Source organism: Lagenorhynchus albirostris, chromosome 6 (assembly GCF_949774975.1).
Source record: "Lagenorhynchus albirostris chromosome 6, mLagAlb1.1, whole genome shotgun sequence".
Lineage (NCBI taxonomy): Eukaryota > Metazoa > Chordata > Mammalia > Artiodactyla > Delphinidae > Lagenorhynchus > Lagenorhynchus albirostris.
The window spans coordinates 106,038,206-106,061,404 of record NC_083100.1 but is presented as its reverse complement, the minus strand read 5'-3'; the positions used below and the strand labels follow the sequence as shown (position 1 = coordinate 106,061,404).

The following is a 23,199-nucleotide window of genomic DNA, read 5'->3' as shown; positions in this document are numbered from 1 at the left end:
CATTTGTATTTGAAGAACAGATTGGATGATGTTCAAACTCCACATGAAACTGACATCTGTTTCAATGTAAAAGAACAAGCAATATGGAATCAGAATTTTAATGCCATTTGCTGAAATCTGTAATATCAGGGGATATCCACAAGATCTTTTTTCTGTGGACAAAAAATTAGTGGCTGCCTTTATGAAAATATACATTTATAGTCTTTTAAACCCTTTTAAATTACCAAAGTTTTTCCTTGAATTATATTAGCTTCAAGTAATAGTCACAAACTCTCACCACTACTTTAGCAATATAGGAGCTGCAAATATTCCCAGGTACTATCTTGGCACATTGATGAAATTAAGCTGGATCCAAAGGGCAATGATCAAGGGCTACGACTAGATTTAAATCACATTGAAAATACGACAAACACTAATGCCATTTATCCTAATGTTACTGATTAAACTGTCATAATATTTTTGACGCCATCAATCAATTCCTTCAATAAGCCACCTACACAGTATAACAAATAGAAATGGATAGCTATTTGACCACTTAATTTTTCAGCTAATAGAGCAAGCTGACTAAGCAGTTTTTCAAAATCCATGGTCTTAGTACACTTACAAAATAATTCAACATTGGTAAAGTCACAAGAAAGGCAACAGGAAGACAGCTGAAATACTATATGCTGTGACAAACTGAGAAATATGTAGTAAATGACCCAGGAAATTATTCTATCAATGTGTTAATTGATACTACTCATTACCAATGCTTAAACACAATATGTGTCGTTGCTGTGCAGGAGGCTTTAAGAGCCAATTTTCAACTTTCTGCCTTCTCTTCCCCTGCTGCTACTCCAGTAATGCTTAAGATGATGGATGCCCCAGCAGCCAGGATTGCTGGGTGAAGAGGTATGGTACAAACTCCTTCCCCAGCCCCAGCCAACTTGTGATGGACATATGGCAATAAATGAACATTTGAGGTTAAAAGTCATTAGGATTATAGGTTTGAGAGCAATTACAATGTAAATTACCCTACTGTGACTGATTTAACCAGAGACAATGCCTAATACAAACTTATAAGAGCAGACTCTTATGAACTTTCAGCCAGTTTAATTGAAAAAGAACATCAGAATAGAACAGAAATATAATTGAATGTTAGATCTATTTTAGCTGAAATATTACTGAAAAGCTATTCCACCTTCACTGATTTGAGTGATTTTTATGATAATTTTAAATTAGAAAACTACAAATCATTCAAAAATCCCCATATGTTGTAATGGTGTAAGAGAATCTACAAAGTCACAGCCAAGTTGGGATAGTATTTGGGTTGCCTTCTACTGTGGCTTGCTTTCTGGGAAAAAGTTGTAATTAAGAAACTATCCCAGATAACATATATTACTGGCAGGGATGTGGTGAAAGGGGTCCTTTCCTATGTTGATTGTGAAAATATAAAATGTGATAAGCATATTGAAAAGCAACATGGCAACTGAAAACAAAACATATTCCATCTCATCAGCAATCCCAAATCTGGGACCTTGTCTTGTAAGAAAAACAAAAACAGAAAACCACCAATATGTACAGAATGACGAAGAGCGATATTTATTTCTGCAGTGTTTATGATGGCCAAAATGAAGAGTCAAAGTGAAAACCTATCAAAGTGCTTGCCTGGATGGATTATGATTCATCCACATCAGGTAGTAACACTCGGGCTTTGAGAATAAATTAGTGTTACATGAGTTGACCTGGAGGTGTTTCACTGAGATATTGTCAAGTGACAAAAGGCACAAAACAAGAAAATTATTTCAACATGAATCCATTTTTGTGCACCAGACTATGACAATACTAATACAAACTTACACTAGCAGGGATCTCACCAACAGATATACATTGAATGTTGTTTTTTTTTTTTTTTTTTTTTTTTTTTTTTTGCGGTACACAGGCCTCTCACTGTTGTGGCCTCTTCCGTTGCGGAGCACAGGCTCCAGACGCGCAGGCTCAGCGGCCATGGCTCGCGGACCCAGCCGCTCCACGGCATGTGGGATCTTCCCGGACCGGAGCACGAACCCGTGTCCCCTGCATCGGCAGGCCGACTCTCAACCACTGCGCCACCAAGGAAGCCCTGAATGTTGTCTTTTGGTACTCAGCCCCACAGCTGCCCCCCACCCGCCATAGTCTTCTATTACTGTGTCATCAGAAACCTGAAATCTACAATTCTAAGATTCCCTTGCAAACTAGTCTTTTCAGCTTCTTTGCTTGATGGGTTCTAGTTACTTTCTGCAAATATGAGAAAGCTGCTAGTTAGGAACTGGAAGACATTAACCTTTGGTAGTGGCTTTTGCATGCCAGCTTCAACAATAGTGACTAAGTAGCAGTATATATATATATATTTTTTTCATACCCTTCAAATCTATGCAGTTCTCATCTTTCAACCTGCCCTAATAAATGTGAACATTCAGATAACCATATCCTTGCTTCTTTTGGCTCCTGGACCACTAACCATACTCCAACTTCGTCATACTTCCTGATCCAATAGTGGCTCCAAAATTTGTGTGGAATCTTTGCCTTTTGCTTTACCAGGAACAGATTTTAATTTTTAATTATTCCAACTTATCAATTTCTTAAATAATTTATATTAAACTAAATATATGTTAATAAAGTGAATTTCATGTAATATTACTTTGGAAATAAATCACGCATAAAAGATTTTGCAGTGATTTAGCATCATTATTAGATTCAGATGTTATCATTTTTCAATAAATAAGAAAATTTTATCATATGGACAGTATTAAAGTACATAATTATGTACATAATACTTTTTTATCAATAAGCCACCTTGAACTCCATCACATACATAAGACATTTAAGTATTTTTTAAATAAATAAAAATGTTTGAAATATTTAAGCCATATTCCATTAACGGATATGATTCCATTGGATTTGAAGTAAAATTTTCCCTTTTAAGCAATATTTCAGTCTAGGAAATTTCAGTCTACATTTCAGTCTAGGAAATACTTGGAGGAATTATGCTTTAAAGACTCTTAAGTGTAAACTTATAAATAAAAGGTCCTTATTTTGATTTATATAACAGATTCTTTTGGTAACACGAAAGAATATAAGCAGACAAAAAAAATCAGAGTATTTTGACTTTACAATTAGAATGGCTAAAGTGAAAATGAGAGCCAATAATAATGTTGCCAAGGATGTAAAGCAACTGGAACTTTCATCTCTTCTGCTGGGCGAGTGAATTGGTACAATCACTTTGTAAATATATGTAACAGTTTTTACCAAAACAGAACATGTGCATAACTGTAAAACTCAGCAACTCCATCCAAGGAAATGTATATGGATATATATCCATAACAAAAATGTATATGGATATACATCCAATATATGGACATATATGGGAACCCAATATATCAAGGAACATATATGAGAATGCTCATAGCAGTGCTATTTGTAATAGTCAACAACTGTGTTGCAAGTTATGATAATAATTACCCTTGGCGGGGAATAGTGCTAGTGAAACTGAGCAGGACACTGTGGGGTCTTCCTGGGTATAAAAGCCCTTCTGTGTCCCCAGTTTCTTGTTTGTAGAAAAAGGGCTTTAGTCTCCTAGGACTTCCCTGAGTTACAAAGAACAAACTCAAGCAGTTAATAATTAGGGAAGTGAGGGAATGAAGAAACAAAGGAAAAACAGTTAAGAAACAATAGTTTAGGGATAAAACAGAGTCCTAGTTCCTTCTTAAGGAATACACATAACAATCTGACACATATCTTTGAGTTGTTATGCAAAAACTAAGATCCCCACCCAGGTGGAAGATGGTAACTGTATGCTGACCACAAGCACATAGAACCAAGACTGGTTGGAACCAGAAGGTTGATGATTAAGGTCCCTGAAAGATAACCCTGTTACCTCACCACCAACCAATCAGAAGAAAGTCCACAAGCTACAACCCTCACTCCAAATGTTGTCTTTAAAAGCACTTCCCTGAAAGCCATCAGGGAGTTTGGGTCTTTTGAGCATGAACTACCCATTCTTCTTGCTTGGCACCCTGCAAATAAATGCTGTACTTGCCTTCACCACAACCCAGTGTCAGTAGATTAGCTTTGCTGTGTGGTGGGTGAGCAGACCCAAGTTTGGTTTGGTAGCACTAGTAAAGAGCAAATCAGGGGTCTTCTGGTATATGAATGATGCTCTGTTTCTACTCTGGGCACTGTGAAAATGGGATTGTTCACAAGAATCAGCTCTGCTTATTTGCTGCATTCTGTTAACTTAAAGAAAAAGGAAAAAATTATGCAGAATTTTATCAGTAATCATAATTCATTGAAAATGCTACCTTAAAGATGATCAATATTTTACTGAAAGCCACAGTATATCATTCAACTTTATAAAAATTTTGTTTCTTTGTCAGTGTGTAATAAATTCTGAGAGCCCATTTATGTAATGCAAAGTAAAGCTATAAGCACAAGTTACATAGTTTGATTACCTCTGACATTTTAGCTTTGAATAAATCTGTGGGTTATAGAGTACTGCTTTCATTTCTCTGCAGAACCATCTCTGGGATAGAATAACTCACTCAAATCATTCATGTCACCTTTGCACTAGTACCTGACATTCTAGAGATAGAATCACTATCAGAGAACTCTCATCCCTTGACATTTGCAATTATTCATATCAGGAAACCCTTTCAAAGAGTTCTTATTTCGTAAAACCTTTATAGAACATTATGCATTCTCAAAGAAGTGAAATATATCCTTTTGCCTTAAATTCATAATTATGTAAGTCACTCCCCAATTCCAAAGACCCTTTTATCCATTTTTTTTTTTAGGAGAAAAATGGATACCAGATAAAAGCAAGCAAACAGATAATTGAAAACCAACTCCAATCAATGAAATGTAACAACAGACTATCTCTTGGCTGTGTCATTCCCTAAACCTCATTTAGGGTAAGAGAAGACTGTATGATAAATTGATCATTTTGATAATTGAAAAATTAATTTAAAATACTTATGAGCCCCAAGAAATAAACTGTGACAAACTGAAGACAATCAACATTCTTATATTATTTTAAAAAAACCTTTAATGTGATGATTTATATGTGTCAGAATGCTAGAGGATGGTATTGTCTAGTCATTGTGTACCCATTTCTTCCTCTACTCCACTTTCTTCGTTTTCATTGTTCCTTCACCACTCCATCTCTTGTCTTATTACCCTTTTTTCTAGTCCTTTCTCATTTACCAAATAGGTATCTGGACTGTTTACATGCTAGATGCTGTACTAAGTTTTGGGAATATAAGGACGAGATCTTACAATCTAATGCTGCATTCCAATACAAGCACACACAAATTAATGTAGATATGGCCAGTAAAGAAAAACAAAACCAATGTATGATGACATTAATTTAGCGTGACATGTTACTGCCCAAAATGTGTCATAGCAGTAGAACTTGAAATGGGAAACAAGAATAAAAGCAAAAGTGTAGAAAATGGGATTTCTATCAAAGAGACATGGGATCTAATCCTGGCAGTGCTCTTTATGAGACTGATGTAGCTGCCAGCTGCAGTATCCTAATCACAGATTCCTGTGGCATTGTAATCAAATTTTCCTAAACAAATTCTATGTTCAACAATGCCTGACCCCTCCTGGCTCCTGTTCATTTTCCAGTCCTGGAATTCCAACTTTCTCATTGGTTCTGAGAGCTTTCAGAAATATATTTAATGAATTCATTTTCGGTTGAAATGAACGTGAATCCATGTCTCTCACTTACTTCCAGGAATCCTAATTACCAGGTGACATGCGGCAGCTTAACCTTCAAAGCCTCATGGGTAAGAAAGCCCTTCACTGTCACTTATGTTGGGAGCAAGCTAAATTAACCCGTTTCTTTCCAGCTTTCATCCATCCCAGGATTAGCAAAAAGCATGGTGCATATACACTTTATTCTCTGATGCTAAAACAATTTGATTTTACATTTGTATTGTAACTCCTTGTATTTCAAATGGAGACTCCAAAATTTAAAAAAGAGATTCCATGACTGAGGATTGAGGGAGATTGGAAGCATAATTCTCATATGCTTATCAATGTGTCTGTGCCTAATGCTTTCCAGTTTATGGGCATGTTGATAAGAAAACAAATTGAAAAATGCAGTAGGTGGAACCAGCCTTGGCTATCTCCCATGCACATTTTACCCACAGCTCTGGACTCTTTATTCCACTTCAGGCAATTTCAAGGCGTCCCTGGGCACAAATGAAAAATACAGGCCGTTTTTTTCAATACAAGAATATCCAAACATTTTTTACTGTATCCTCCCCAAATACTGGATATGAGTAAAATAATCATAAAAATCCAACTTAGTAATGAAATGTCTTATGTCCATAATTAATTTGTTTATTCTAGTTAATGTTCTTATAAAGTTAAATTTAATTGAGCTAATGATCAACTGAGGATGAGAGTCATTTAAATTCAAGCATAACTTGAAATGCAGGACAAAAAGCACTTGAAATACTTCCTTGTTGTCTCCTTCTTCTTTTTCCCCATGTGAGAGTCTACAGAAATGATTATTCCTTGTGCTTCAGTTATCTGTCTGCTACAATGGGGTATAATTAAACCCTATCTCTGATGTACGTGTAACTGTAACACAATATACCCTAATAACTTTTTATTTTGTTGATGAAAGAATGTAAGAGGATGTTTGAAAGAGTCATTTCTGATTTTTACTAATTCATGTTTGGTGTTTGCGATAGTTTATTCACTGCTTCCCTCTCTTCAGTTCTCCTCACTTGCATCCATACAATAAAATGACAAAACAGACCCTTTCTGTCAGTGCTTTGACTGCGACATTGTCCAATTAAACTTTCAGCATTCCATAAAGAGTAAAGGCTAAATTCTTTACACTAAAATTCTAAGCAAATTGTACTGGTTAGGATTTATGTACTAATCCATCTACAAGGCAATCTCTGCCCTAGTAAATCTCATCCACTTGCCATCACATAGTACAGTTTTTGTCTGTGTTTGTTTTATTTTCTTCTTTCTTGGGGAGACACTGACACACAAAACAGAAAAAATCTACCTTGAACAGAAAATAGACTTCCTTGTGAGATACCACTTTTTAAAAATGCTAATGTCAGACATTTCATATTATTTAAAGACACATATAATTATATATATTTACTACCTGAAATATTTTTGTTTCTTAATGAAGAAAGTTTAAAGATGAAAGAAAGATGGCAAGCTACATGTATGGGGGCACACATGGAGGAACGATGGTTATACAGGTCACTTATTCATTTGCAATTTCACTATACTCCTACTACGCACCATGTCTATGAGACAATGTTGACTGAGTCTTAGTCCCTGTAGTTGATGAATTCACAGTTTAAAATAAGAAAGATAAGAAAAACAAGAAGTAATTAACAAACTACATGGTATTTGTATGACATATTGATGCACAAAGCATTATTAGAATGTGAATAAAGACACAAGACAGCTTGAATCTGATTGAGGAATAGGAGGGTCAGAAAAGGTTTCAGATGAGGCATGACATTTTGGCTGAACTTACAAGTTCAGGTGGATTTTCCTAGGCAGAGAAAGGTAAAACAAAATTCAAGTAGAGGAAATGGCATGAGAAAAGGTGGGTTTAAATGATCAGATGTTGAAAACACACTATATAGAAAAAAGCAGAAGGAATAGGGGGAGAAATGACAAGGCAAAGAGATGTGTGTTAGAGGGTGAATGAAGCCAGACTATAGATATGAAAGATTTATTGGAGAGCTGGAGAGAAGAGAGGGAAACATAAGGAGATAAAAATGAGATCTTTCTTAACAATTATCCATTTACTAGTCATTCTGAAAAGCAGTTCTATTTAAAAACTGACTAGAATAATATTGGTCCATTTGTGGAGGTACAAAAATGGATAAAGTGTCTTGAAAAATTTTTAATCATGATCATAGAATCTTTCATTTCATTTTGAGTAAATTTAAATAATTACCCTCTATTCTTGGAGAAGCAGGAAGTGAAATGAAATCTCAATTATGTCAATGATATTGTGTTATTAACAACTAAGGTATAGGATATCTCAAACTGAACCTCCAAACACCTTTCCTATATGGGTCTCCTGATTCTACAGGCATTAATACAGTAGACAAATAATATGCCCGCTCTTAAAATGGACTTCTTTCACATTAGCCTTTGGTGGGAGGTGGGTGTATTTCCAAGTTCGATGCATATACTTTAATGTTAGAATAGACAAAACCAAGACTAATAGAGATAGAAAATCAATGTTTAGACAGATAGCAAGACGCTTTAATAGGAAAGTCCAAATTCATCCTCCACTGATAACTTGGTATCATAACTCTTGAAGAGATATAATATGACTGAGAAGCAAATGAACAGTATGATTCTGGGCAGGGGGAGGGGGAATATCACCAGTGCACATACATTCTTGGGTTTATAAATGGAGGATGGAATAAGACAAGGTGAAAAAAATGACGGCTTGACAAACTTTCAAAACAATGTCCCTGAATAAAAGACTTTTCTGGGAATTTAAAAGTAGTAAGAAGGAGAAGGAAGATGAAAAAGAGGAGGAGGAGAATGAGAATTGAGGAAATACACCCAGAATTTACTTCCTCAAAATCATTTAGGCTGCATAGGCTGTAAGTCTGCTGTCCAGAATCCTTCATCACAGGGTTCAAGCAAAGAAGACCATCAAGCTTTGCATGGATCCCATCATTGCAGCAATTAAGTCTCCTTGCCCCAGGCTTAGTGATCACTTTCCTCACACAGACTTTATCAGTGAAATCTCTCATGTCATTTATTCCTGTTTGTATCAGACATCTCCAGATTTTAACTACTGTCACTAACAACTTATCTTCCACCATGTCATCATCCCTATAATAACACTCAATACTCCCTGGCCCTTTACCCACTCAACCTTCCATGCCCTTTTACTCTATATTTGAAAACTGGCACTCCAAAACCAACCTATTTCCCTCTACTTTGTTACTTCTCTAAGGGTTCCTTCTCCCTCTTTGCCATATCTGAACCCTGGTCTCCCTTGAGGACATCATTACCCAGGCACCCTCTCTAGTGACCCCTGCTTATTATCTCATACCTCAAGATGCTCATTGCTCCCTTTTGTTCCTTTAGAACATAATTCTTCCACCCCATTATAAAAAATCCTTTTCATATGAGGCTCATGCCAATCAGCTTTACCATTCTCTGGCTCTCAATGCAGAAAAGTAATATTCTAAAACACTAGTTATAAAAATACTAGTTCTGATAGGCATTATATGAAAAAAAAAGTTTCATGGTCTATGGAAGGGTTCAGTAAATTATGGTGCATGAGCAAAATCTAGCCTGGCCCATGAACTAAGAATGGTTTTTGCAGACCAACATGTGTAATTAATTTGATGAGAGGGAACACTTACATGGAATCCTAATTAGGTGAAAAGTTATCCCACAAAAAAGAATCTCATTCTTCTTATTGGTAGATATGTATTATAAAACATTATATTTAATTGTTATTTTACTTTGAATTACCTCAATAGAATTTTCTGGCAATGTGTTTTTCTGCCTTGTTACATTAAAACTTACATAATACTCTTGATTTTGCCTCTTGTCCTGCAAAACCAAAAATATTTACTATCTGGCCCTTTACAGACAGTTTGCTGACCCTTGATTTGGGGTAAACAACTAAGAAATATTGAATTAAACAGTATTAGTTTCTTCCTTCCTCCCTTCCCTCCTTCCTTCCTTCCTTCCTTCCTTCCTTCCTTCCTTCCTTCCCTTCCTTCCTTCCTCTCTCTCTCTCTTTTCCTTCCTTTCTCCCTCCCTCCCTCCCTCTCTTTCTTTCAATTCAGGATCCTTCAAAGTTTGCTAATTTCATTTTGAAACACTGAAATCCACAATATTATATAACGTTTCCTAAATACAGTTGACCACAATTTAAAAAAAAAATCAGAACATCTTACAGGCCAAATATTCTAAAACTTTTAAAAATGCAATTTAAAATAAGTCTTATTACCTTAAATAAAAATTAACTGGTAACTGTATCATTATTTGTATCCTTAAAGATCTATTATTTTCACAGCTTTCAAATTGCATTAACACTTCTCCAAGATATGGGTAAACTTTTTGTCAGCAAACTTCAGTAGCAATAATAAAACTCATCTTGAGAAATTTAACATCAAGGATTGACTCGAATTAATTGATTGATTTAGAGCAAAATTTTCATATTTTTCTTAAAAACAGAGTTTACAATCCACCAAATATTTAGTCACCATAACATTCTAGGCCAACCAAGCCAACACTTCTCTGTCCCAGCAGATCCCTTATTTTGTTTTTCTTCACCTTTTAGATTCTCTGATACAACAAGCCAAACATCCAGAGCAAATAAATCAGATCTTCCTTCAAAGTCTTTTCAAATAACTTTTTTCTTCTGTAAAATCTCTTTATTTTTAGGGCTTCCCTGGTGGCGCAGTGGTTGAGAGTCCGCCTGCCGATGCAGGGGACGTGGGTTCATGACCCGGTCTGGGAGGATCCCGCATGCCACGGAGCAGCTGGGCCCGTGGGCCAAAATCATGATTCCAAAGAAACAAACCCACTATTTCCCTCATTAAAAAAAAAAAATGTATGCATTCGACTAGCCTTATCTGCATGTTATTGTGCTATAACTATTGTAGTTTTGTCCAAAGTATTTCTTGATTTATCATCTTCTGCTTCTAGATTTTAAATGTCTCAGCCGTTCTTTAATTTCACTCCAACAGAATTCTCTAGTGACTAACATAGCAGATTCTAAGGACAAACTTCTTATTCTTTAAAAACTCAAGTGGCTATTTTTTTTTTTTATAGAAAATGTTTCCTACATTTTACTAACTAAATTCTTGAAGATCATCACATTTGGGAGTAATAAATGCTACCAGAACTGAATTCATGCTAACTGAATTGTTTAATACATGTTTTATTAACCATATGATTAAAACTGGATGAGCTACCAAGATAATACACCTTGGTTTTAGAAATAAGACCCAAAGGAACCAAAGTCTCAAAAATTTACAATGACTTAAAAAGAAAGCATACTGATTAATTATATTCACGTTTATTAGTGGATGGCATTGCATATCTGCACATGTAGAAGAATCATACTAATTTTAATGGCTTTTTAATATTTTATTATTTTATGCACCCTAATATATTTTATTAGTCTCATAATGATGACTTAAGTTGTTTCTATTCTTTTATTCTGCTTTTTAAATTGTAAATAACATTCAAGTGAATTTTCTTTTTATGTGTTTGGATCTATGTGCAATACATCCACAGGATAAATTCTATATTTAGAATTGCTAGATATATAGTACTATATTTCTTATTGGATATATTCGTAGTCCAATAAGAATGTGTGTGTATAGTTTATGTTTATTTTTGATTTCTAATTTAATACCTTTGTGGTCCAAGAACATATTCTGTTTTATTCTCATTCTTCTATACTTATTGAGGTTTGTTTTATGACCCAGTGTGAGCACTTAAAAATGCCCTGTATTCTGTAATTTTTGGGTATAGTGTTCTGTAAATGTCAATTATGTCATGTTGATCGACTGTGTCGATCAAATCTTTTATATCCTCACTGATTTTCTGTATAGTTGTTCTATCTTTAACCGGAAGACAAGTATTGAAATTACCAGCTAAAATTTTCAATTTGTCTATTTCTCTGAGTTTCTGAAATCTACTAAAGTATATATCTGCTTTCAATCTTTTCCTGGCTCTGGAGAATTATTACTTCATGTTTCTCAGAGACTATAGTTTAGGCTGTGGTCGATTCAAAGTATCACAAACTATAGAGTTTCTTTTCACATGTTCAGTTTCTTTGTTGTTCTTAAGAAGGAAAGCAAGGGGAGAGCTCCTCTACCACACCATGTAAAGGATGCCTGGAGTTATTTCTGACATGAGGAATCTTGAAATTAATGCAGAGCACAGTTTCTCTCAGAGAGTTCTCTTCATGCCGTTTACTAAAGAACAGTAAATCCCTAGAATACTGAACTTTTCCTAATTGGAATCTTTATACCTCAGGGGTTGTGTAGCATGGGTCACATCTTACAATAAAACACTACTATAATCTTATTTTTAAAGTTTTTATTTAGACCGTTGAAGGACTATGACTTGACAGCACTGTAGGATAACCCTGTATGGTTAAAAGTAAGAATAATAGATATGCAAAAGCTTAGCTGCAATGAAACAGAAAGAGTCTAATATTTAGAAACCTTCACTGATCATCATCTATGTTGTTACTCCATTCAAATCGTTTGCTTAACAGGAACTGTCCAAAGTATTCAGTACATTGGATTATGTATGATCCAGATTTATAGTTTAAAAATGTGCAATCTTAGAATCTCTCTGGCTCTTACTCCACAATATATTATTTAATTCAATGTTAGGAGCAGCATGAGACAAGAAGTGCTGCAGAAATTGCTATTTATGTTGGAAAACAAACAAATAGGGGAAAAGATATGGCTGTTGCATTTACCTCATTATTACTAAATAACTCAAAATTGCTTAAATATAAGTTAAGGGAAATATAGGGAGTTTTATTACAGTGAGTTTTTATGGTTATTCTTTCTAGTACAAGTCTGCTAACACATTTTATATTTCTAGTTTGCTTTATTATCTTTTCACATTTGGAAATAATAGTAAGTTATAGTTTTCTGTTATTAAAAGTATAAACAAAAGAATTAAAGCATGTGATTGCATACAAGTCTACTCTATTTCTTTTCATATTGAGAGCTTCCTTATAGTCAGAGGGACGCCTTTAAATAAAGGTCCAAATCTTGCACCAGTATATAACTCCAAAACTCAACTTGCTGGTTACTTCCTCTAGGAAACCGCTCCATCACCTCAGAGAGGATTCCCCCTGCAAGATGAGGTCCATGTTGTAGGTGTTCCCAAAGGTGAGTATTCTCACCTTTAAGTCTATTTTCTGTGAATTCCTGGAATAGACATTGTGCCTTTTATACCCGTAATAAGTAACAAGTTCATAAGACCTAGTTAGAAGTTCTATGAAATTTTATATTTCATGCTGGATTAAACCAAATGAAGCACTTTAAATCAGGATAAAGACTACCACCTCCCCCCCAGAAGAGAGAAGTACATTTCTGACATTCCATCATTAAAACTGGTATTTTATATGACAGTATTGGTTTCCATTTGATTTTTCTAAATGTTGAGTAAAACACTACAAACATAGCACAGGAAAAAGGCATTCTCAAATAGCATACAGTGAATTGATTTTCTTTTCTTGCTTTTTAATTATTAATATTATTATTATTACTAGATAAAAGCTTGGCAATATTTCTAATCACTCTCTAGATCTAAATCTAGGTCAGGGCTGGCCTCGCATCTGTCAGCATCTAAGTATCTTCCATTTGCATATGCTGGCACAGGTTACAACATCTTCTCTAAGCAGCTTCTCTTTTATTATTTTCAATGGAAAACCCATGCCTGCTAACTCCATAGTTCAATATACAGTTATACATGCTATCAGAATTACAGAATTTGAGCTCCTGCCTTCAGAGAGTTTGTTTACAGTCCAAGGCAATCATCAAAGTCAAGTCAACACATACTTATCAAGTGACTTCTGATAAGGCCTGTGCAAAGCCTTTAAAAGCGATACGAGTATAGCTAACAGTATGCAAGTTGCTCAGTTTTCTCCTTACATTGAAATAAGCAACACTTAATTGGAGGGAAATAATCTGAAATGTGTGCTTATAAAGGATAGTAATTTCATTTTCCATTTCTTTTGGAAATCTGAATTTTGTAGAAAAGTCATAAATATGCGGTTTAAATAATTACAAGACACTAAGATTTATATTGCACAGCAAGGCAAATTAATTTTCTTTTAAATTGTACACTGTAATTGCATATTTCTTCTTTACACGTGTACACTTATACTGTTACCATATTTTACTTATATGAGAATGTATTTCCTGTCACATTTGCCTGCATGATATACTAATGTAAATAGACACCTGAATACAATGCAAATGTATCAGTCAAAATGGTTGAGATAGTTTAAAGGTATTTTTGTTCAATCCAAACATAGTTATCCTATTATGGTTCATCAGTTATCCCCAGTCAAAATATTGATTATAGAAGACATATTAGCTTCTTGATGTTGATTTTCCTGATTCCAAACTTGAAGTGAGATCCATTAGACTTTAGGTGTGTCTAATACTAGAATATAATAAGAAGGATTGCTTTTATTATTTCCTGGAACTAAAAATATAATCATTAGATTTTGTCCTGGGTAAAATGAAAAAGTAACCTTGTTTTTCATTTATCACCACTAATGAAAATAAGTGGAGTTTGAAAAAAAAGGTGCAAATTCATTTATAAGAGAAAAGGTCATCATGACAAACACTTGAGGATGTTATGGTATAAATTTTCCGGCAGTTTTCCTGCACCAATGTACTACCTAGGAATGAGCACCATACCACACACACCACAGTGAAGAACTGACTTGAAATAGACCTTGACTCTCAATGGCTGCTTTTCTTTATTTACTTCTATGTCACCTCTGGTATGTTGGTATGCTAGGACTCTAAACCCCAGACTTTCATTCCAAATGTACATGGCACCAGCAGCAGGGAGTGAATGTGTGTGCATATGACTATGTGTGTGTGTAGTGTGTGTATGAGTATGCACATGTACATCTTATATTTGCAAATGCTTATCATGTATTTCTTGAATACATCTTAATGACAATTAAAATGATTACTTTTATACTGGAGAAAAACACAATGGCATATGAAGCAAAATCATATTGATTTTTAGTAGGGGACATGAGATTTCAGCAACATGTTTGAAAAATGCTACCTTAAACATCTGCCTTTAAACGAAGAAGGGTTAAAGTCACCCTGGAAAAGTCAATAAAATTGTTCAAAATGTTTACATTAATTAATGAAATTAATTAATTAATTTTTCATTAAATCTTAATGAAAACTTAAGCAGTTACACCAAAGAAATTGAAACTCTCCTAGAGGCAATGAACCATTGCTAATCACTTAAGATTTTAATACAATTTTAAGGTAAATCTCTAGTAAGTAAAAATGTAGGTGATAGGAAAGTTTGATAAATTGTATTTGGAGAATTACCTAAACATTACGTTCTTCAAAAATATAGATAATGAATGTAGAAAAGTGATTTCTCTACACACCTAAATTGTGATAAATTAAGTAACACACTGGATATTTTTAAAGCTTTATGCCATCGGAAGAATGGGTATGGTGATTTTATTTTATCCTGAATAGACTGAAAAAGTACTAGCAATATTAAAGAAGGAGCCTACCTTATGTTAAGTGTTCTTATCACACAAAAAATTAAAGAGGGCAGTAAACATCTTTTGGAGGTGATGGATGTGTTTATGCCATTGAAGGTGCTGATGGTTTCATGGGTGTATACTTATTTTCATCTCAAGTTTTATAGTCTTTTGTATGTTTTCAATGCAAAGTACAGCCTTTTGTATGTGTCAATCTTTTGTTTTTTGTGTTTTTTTTGCGGTACGCGGGCCTCTCACTGTTGTGGCCTCTCCCGTTGCGGAGCACAGGCTCCCGACGCGCAGGCTCAGCGGCCATGGCTCACGGGCCCAGCCGCTCCGCGGTATGTGGGATCTTCCCAGACCGGGGCACGAACCCGTGTCCCCTGCATCGGCAGGCGGACTCTCAACCACTGCGCCACCAGGGAAGCCCTCAATCTTTTATTTGTACTCAATAAAGTGGTTTAAATAAATTAAGAGTCTAAAATGAGATTATTTGCAAAAATATGTAAAAACATACATATATGCATAAGTTAATTTACTTGAATAAGTATTTATAAGACAATTTTTATTGTTGGACTGCAAATTTTAGATCTCAGTTTAAAACTTGATGTGTTCATCTCTTAAATATATTGTTATCTATCAAATCAGTTCTAGATTATACTAATGGCCTCTAAACCTAGCTCTCTGCCTTTGGACTCAGTTACCTACACTCTATTTTAAACTTTCCTGCCAGACCTGTCTTTTCAGGAATGATTTCTTTTCATATTATGCCATCTTCAAAACCTTCTTTGGCATCCCATTATCCATGGAAACAACTGTTAGCCTTTCATTAATTTCTTATTAAATCTACATTTTGCCTTGTGCTAAGATGAATTTTATGAAGAAGGAAGGGGGAGGAAGATGAGGGGAAGACAGAGGCAGGGAGAGAGAGAGAGATAAAAGGAGAGAGAGAGAAAGAGAGAGAGGAGGGACATTTAGCATATTCTTTCTTCTGTCTGCTCTGGAAAAGACTACAGTTTAGTGGTGGAAGACAGCAATGTAAATAAATAATATAAAATACTGTAAAAATTTGAAATAAAATAGAACAATATTAGAATCTTGAGAAGTAAGCAATTCACTTAGATGTAGAAATGCTGGAAAAATTATCAGAGAAGAGGAGGGAAAGTATTTGACAAAGAGTTCTGACGAAAAGAAAACAACGGGTATAGAAAGGGGAATCACTCGGAGCACAAAGCAGCCCTGTGTCACCCTCTGGAAATTACAGAGTTTGGTCCAGGTAGAAAAACATCTGTGCTTTGTTCTGTGATGAACTGTCAGGAGTCAGATGATGTGACAACTTAGTCACATCTTGTGTGTCACATCAATGACATTGTGTGTCATCTCAGTGACATTTCATAACCTTGTGGGAGTTGCTAAGGATCGGCATTGCTAACCATGTCTCTGCAGGTGTGAATTAGAATGGCTAGCAATTGAGGAAGGGACGTTAGAAAATAAGCTGCAAAAATTTTTAGGGGAAAGATGATGAAATTCTGAATGAATTATGTTATTACATGAAAGGACAAGTGGGAATCCAATTAATAGCTGTCACTTATTGAGTGCTTACTATGCTGTGATGGCTAATTTTATGTGTAAATCTGGCTGAGTTATGGTGCCTGACTGTTTGGTCAAATACTAGTCTGGCTGTGAAAGCAGTTTGCAGATATGATTAACATTTACAATCAGTTCATTTTAAGTAAGGAATAATGTAGTTGGTCTTTATCCAATGAGTTGAAGGCCTCAGGACTGCAGCTCAAGACTGTGATATTCAATCTTATCAGTTTCCAGCCGGCCAGACCGCGCCCATAATTGTTTGAGGCAGGTTCTCAATCTCTCTCTCTCTGAATACACATATACATATATAGCTATATACACTATTAATACTGTTTACTGGAAAATCTTCACTTGTGCACATTACCTATCTCATTTAAACCTCAAGCAAAACTGGAAGTAGTTATGATTTTCTTTCATTTTTAAAATGAGCAAGTTTAAACTTAAAGCTTTCAACCTTCCATAAGTTACAACACAAAAAACAGAATCTGAGTTTGAATTGAGTTTTTTCTGATTCAAGAGAGTGTATTTTAATCAGTGAAATGTTTTTTCCTTCTTATGCTCAGACTTCATCTGACTTTTAGAAGCTTTCAATTCTTACGGTAAAATTATAGATAAGGTGTATTTAACTTTTATATATGAATTTACATGAATTCATATAATTATATGACTTTTCAAATGTTCTACAATGAGTGATTTTAACTTTTATAAGATGAAGTTATTTTGGAAAGAAAAAGGCTACGCCCTCTTAAACCAGAATTCTTTTCAACTGAATGACTAACATAATTCTTCCTGCTTCAGTATCCACCATTTCTTTTTATAAAACATTTGCTAAGCTGAAGTGGTCTACTCACTGCCTTCTCTCAATAATACATGCTGTATTGTGTCAGGTTTTTTTCCCACAAAGTTGGCCACAACCAAACTGTTTTCCCCTACACCCAGTGTTACTAAAAAATTCTCCATCCTTTGAATTCTAACTCAGACCCTCTTTATCTATAAATTATGCCCAATCTCTTACCTTTCTTCTCTATAGCCAAGGATTTATTTTACAGCAAATAAAATTAGGGAGTGAGAATTAAGGATGAAAAAATCAGTTGTTCTTAGTTTATAAACACTACAGGACTCTGATTAATGTAATGCAAAACTAAAGTATTGCAGTGGCTCATCTCTGGTATAATCATATCGCTGACTTTTGCTGATGGCTTCAAATAGTGACAAAGCCTGTCATATTCCCATGAAATGGACCGTTAGCCATTTGCAGAGATACACCCTTTAATTATATTGAATTTATGTTCACTTGCACAAAAAATAACCTCAACAAGAATGGAACTTATCCCCAAATTTTCCCAAATGCCTTTGGAAAATGCCATGACAAAGAACTTAGGCTTATTTCTCAAAAAAACTAGTAACACCAAAATTCCTGAAGAAGTTAAAATTCAAGTGACACATTGTTTTTAATCTTTTTAAAACAGTAAAAATTAACACCTCTAAAATACTACATGCTAGATACTTTTCAAAATGCTTTGTATTTATACATTAAATACCAGAATAGCATTATTAGTAAAGCACTGTTATTGTCACCATTTTAAAGATAAGAAAACTAAGGCATGTAGAGATCAAGTAATTGTCTCAAAATCAACAGCTAGTAAGTAATGGATGAGGATTCAATCACCTGCAAAATGACCCCCATGAGAGGATCTATGATTTTTGTAAATTTTTAGTATTCTTATGATTTTCTCAAATATATTAAAGAATAAGGAATCGATAACAAATAGGAATCATTAAAGAAAATGCATACAACTAATACTACTTCCTTTAGGGTATAAAACTTATTTTGGCACAGGTGTAGGTTGCTCTCAGGCTTGGAGAAAAAGAATCATTTAAAACTAATCAAAGTTTTATACATTTTTCCTAAGGACTCTCCAGTGACACTAACACGAAGTTATTTTGGGTTTCTGTGTTCTAACATTTTGTGTGTTTAGAATTTCCCTCTGGCCTAATGGACCAGCTCTCTTGTTGACAGCAGCAGAGTGAAGCAGTAGGACTACAGCGCCTGCCCACTTCCTGGTGCCCACTCACTACTGTCCATCAATACACTGATCCTTGACTTCTCTGAATCAGACCTGCATCTTCATATCTAGCATACCTTAGGCAGCTTCTGCTGCCACTCTTCAGGAATATCATAATGGAATGGATCTAGAGACAGCCCTACATAGGTATATTAAACACATTGTTTTAAATGTCTAAAATAGACACAGGATAAATGCAAATATACTGTCTATAATCTATGGTATTTGAACCATTGCAATATTTTTTCATTTTAAATTACTGGCTTGTTTTCTTCATAATAATTTAATCAATTATTCAACCATTTAGTGTGGATAAGGCAGTGAATACACTGTGTTATACAGGATTTCTTTATAAAGTGTAACCATAAAGATGTTCAAGAAGCTTCAGGTCTAATGTCTGGCAACTTTGTATATGTTTCTCTCAATGTTATTGGTAAACCTTTAAGGTTTAAATAATCCCAGTTAAATATAGAATATAATATTTAGAATTATATAGAATGTAATATGAGGGAGGTCAAAAAGCACAGTCAAATGCTTTCATTTTACTACTGATGAAAATGAGGTGCTGAGAGGAAAAATGATTTGGCCAAAGTCACATAACCAACCACTGGCCAAGACTCTATCTCAGGTATATTCACGTCCAGAATATTTCAGGGTCCAGAAGTTTTTTAATGAAAAGATGCATTGTTTAGCTATAGTACATTATTCCACAGCCTTACTGTGATGTGAAATATCTGTTTCGCCAATTGGCTTAAGAAAGTATTTCTTAGATTTATAAAATGGAATAAAACTAATAATATGCACTTTTTTAAGGAAAATATTTATATTTCCTAAATTATCGTAATGAAATGATGGTCATGGGAAATTAAAAAACATACCTCAACCCACTCAGCTGTTACTGAAGCAGCAATTCTAAGTAAATACAAGCAAACAAACAAAACTAGAGGATTCTAACTTCTGTTAAAGGTTAGGGTTAGGGTTGGTTGATCAGAATTATTAAAGGCAAATAAGATGAACATATTGATAAGAATATGAAGAATTTCAATTTACTAAAAGACGTATTTAAAATACATTTAACCCCCCTCATTCTTAAAAGCATAGTTCAAATTATATAATGTAAAACCTACAGAACACTAAAGAAAAAGACCATATATCCACCATCACTACTAAGGAGTTAAAGTCTTATGTACTTTAACTTATTTAACTTTAATTTATGTATTACGTAAAACATAATTATGTATTAAGATAGACCCAATAGGCACATATAAAACACTGTACCTATCGCAGGGAAAACATTTATAAAAGTTTACATTAAGTCATTAGGTCATCATTTTCTAAGTGACTATTACAAAGATCTGTTTTTGAACTTTACAAATTAGCTTCAAAACCAATTTCACATTTTTGTAAATTTAAAAACAAACAGCAAAATAACACACCTGAAATAAGAATATGCAATAAATTTTTTAAAATATTCTAACTAAATACTATTAAAGTATTACTATCAAATTGTTGGATGAAGATTAAGCACCATTTAAAGAAAATTCTATAGTCTTCCATGTTTTATTGGAACAGAAAAAGAGGACACTAACATTATACTAGAAAGGATCAAATAAATTTAAAATTTGGCTTTTTGAGAAGACAAATGTGAAATTTATAAATATCAACCAAAGTTGATCATGAAAATAAAATACTTATAAATAATATTAGGAAACAAGAAAAAATACAGCAACACATGCTCAGATTAGAAGAACACTAAGAAGTTATAAAAATATTATGCTAAAAATTTGAAAATTTAGGTGAAATGGACTTTTAGAAATGCATAAATTACCAAAACTTATTCAAAAATAAATCTAAACCTTACTGTTACAATGATAATAGAATACATTTTTAAAAATCTTCCCACAAAAAAAGAAACTACCTCACCATAACTAGGCACGTTCATAGGGTAGCTAGTGCAAGAAGAATTTAATAAATTAGAAAGCAGAAAAATTGGAATGGAAGAAGCAATAATGTCATTATTAACAAATAATAGTCTGGAAAAACTAGGTGTTCGTGAGGATATGGAACAAAGGGGATTCTCACATTGTTGCTAGTAAGCTTATAAACACACAAACAATTTAGAAATCAGTTTGGCCATGTGTAGTACTTTTGAGCATGCTCAAGCCATACAAGCAAGCAATACCACTTCCTGAGCAATTTTCCCTTAAAGTCTATATCCAGGAACCCATGAGACACAAGAATATTGTGAAGCTCAAACTGCTTTTATACATCAATCACTCTCTTTTTGAGTTTGTGATAATTCCAAAATATATGAGAAAAAAGTCTTAAGAGAACATTGTCAAGTGTAGACTTCCATCTTAAATTTTTGCCATGAACAGTGCTTTAAGAATAAATAAAACATTATGTAACAGAAATTTTACAGAACTAGGCCTTAGTATTCTTGGATCTCTTTGGGTTTTATTATTAACTAGCAGTTTAATCACACATTATAAACTTTTTTCTTTTTAATTAGTTGATAACATTATACTGGTACTATTTGATATATTCTTAAAATACTAGATAAAAGATATTAAGGTAAATTAAAATCATCCAGTATAATAGGACAATTTTTACGAGTGGCTTCTGTAAGCATTTTCCATAGGGCCCTGGCTGACAGTACTCAGTGCATCCCAATGCCTGTGCTTACCAGCTGCTGCCCTTGGACGCCCCAGGCCGCGTACTGCAAGATGGAGTCCTCTACTTCTGGAGGATTTAACTCCCAAACTTCCCTTGAAAAAAGGTAAATATTTTTACATGAACAAATTAACACCTACATCAACAATTTAGTTGGACAGTTGCTCATGGAAACCAGAAAATCAAAGAACTTACCTAGTGTGTATATTGTAAATCACATATGAAGCAGTATACGAATAATGAAAAATCTGAAAAAAAAAAGAAGCATTATAGACCCTAGTTTGGAATAAAGGCTCCATCTTAATGGGTATATATGTTTTTGATAAAATCCAGGAAATCTAAAATTGGTTTTAGAGAGAATTCAAAATGTGAAATATTCTAGTTCTGGAGTTTATTACCCTTTCTGAGCCTTACTGTAATAACCTCCTAATCCTTCTTTCTACTATCAATCTCATTCCTTATTCAATCCACACTCTATATTTAGTATGATTCTGAATATTTTGCTAACTTGTTTAAAATATTCAGTGATTCCTCACTGCCTATAAAATAAAGTTCAAACCACTTCAATGATATTCAAGGGTTTTGGTATTTTGGGTCCTACACGTTTTCCCACCCTTAACATCCACTACTTCTTTTTACCTAGTCTATACTTCAATTACCTTAAACAAATTCCTTCTTTATATCCTGAGTAACCTGAGCATCCCTCTCTCTCTCTCTCTCTCTCTCTCTCTCTCTTTTTTTCTTTTTTTTAGGACATCCTACCCTCACTCAGGTGAAAATTTCCCCTCCTTCCATTATAACCTCTGCATAGCCTTCAATAGAAATCTGTCTCACAGTTTACTTTCAACTCTTAGGCCAATTCTCACCCTGTAATGTAAGTTAGATAAATATTTTAAGTACTTGTTTCTTTTTCCCACTAAAATGTTGTCAGGTCCAGGTGCGTATTACCTTTGCATCCTCCACATTACCTTATATGGTGTCATGTTTGCATGCAACATGCAATCAATATTTGTTGAGTAATGATTCTGATGGGGAAAAACTCTTGCAGCTTAAAGTGTTTGTGGAGACAAAATGGGGTAACACCCCAATCACTTCATAGAAATAGTTGAAAATTACATGTTAAATAGTGGGTTGCAAGTATGTATCTTCAAGAGACTTTAGTGCCATCTTATAAAGAGCCTTGTTTCTTTTTAAAGGGCATCTTCCCAAGGATCACAGCATCCATGATGGGGTGACATTAAGGAACACAGTGGATGACGCAAAGATATCCCTATATTTTGGTTCTTACTAATTAAAGATGGTGGAATAGTAGAATACAGAGGAATGAGGAAAATTGCAAAAGACGGGTTAGGGAAAGAGATGATAAGTATGTGACATTTCAATGAAATTCTTTTTCTCTAAGCTATGTGGATCTAGTGAAGAAAATTTTTTCCATCTAGCTATATTGTTATTATTTGCAAGATTTACAGAACTTATGTTGATACTTCCACTTTTCAGCATCCAAGTATAAAAGTTTCTTTTATTCCTCTAGTGGATGTACGTTGCACAAATATAATACTGTCAATTGAAACTCCCTAGAAGTCAAAT

The 23,199-nt window shown here is 34.2% G+C and overlaps 1 protein-coding gene across 1 annotated transcript in view; it reads right to left on the bottom strand.

Moving 5' to 3' along the window:
* Positions 1-23,199, bottom strand: part of DPP10 (dipeptidyl peptidase like 10) — a 648,385-nt gene that overhangs the window by 120,499 nt on the left and 504,687 nt on the right. The window contains exons 6-7 of the mRNA XM_060151528.1: positions 21,808-21,860; positions 21,626-21,707 (exon numbers count right to left, since the gene is read on the bottom strand). Of these exons, the coding sequence (XP_060007511.1) occupies positions 21,626-21,707; positions 21,808-21,860 (135 nt within the window). The remainder of the gene's footprint in view (positions 1-21,625; positions 21,708-21,807; positions 21,861-23,199) is intronic.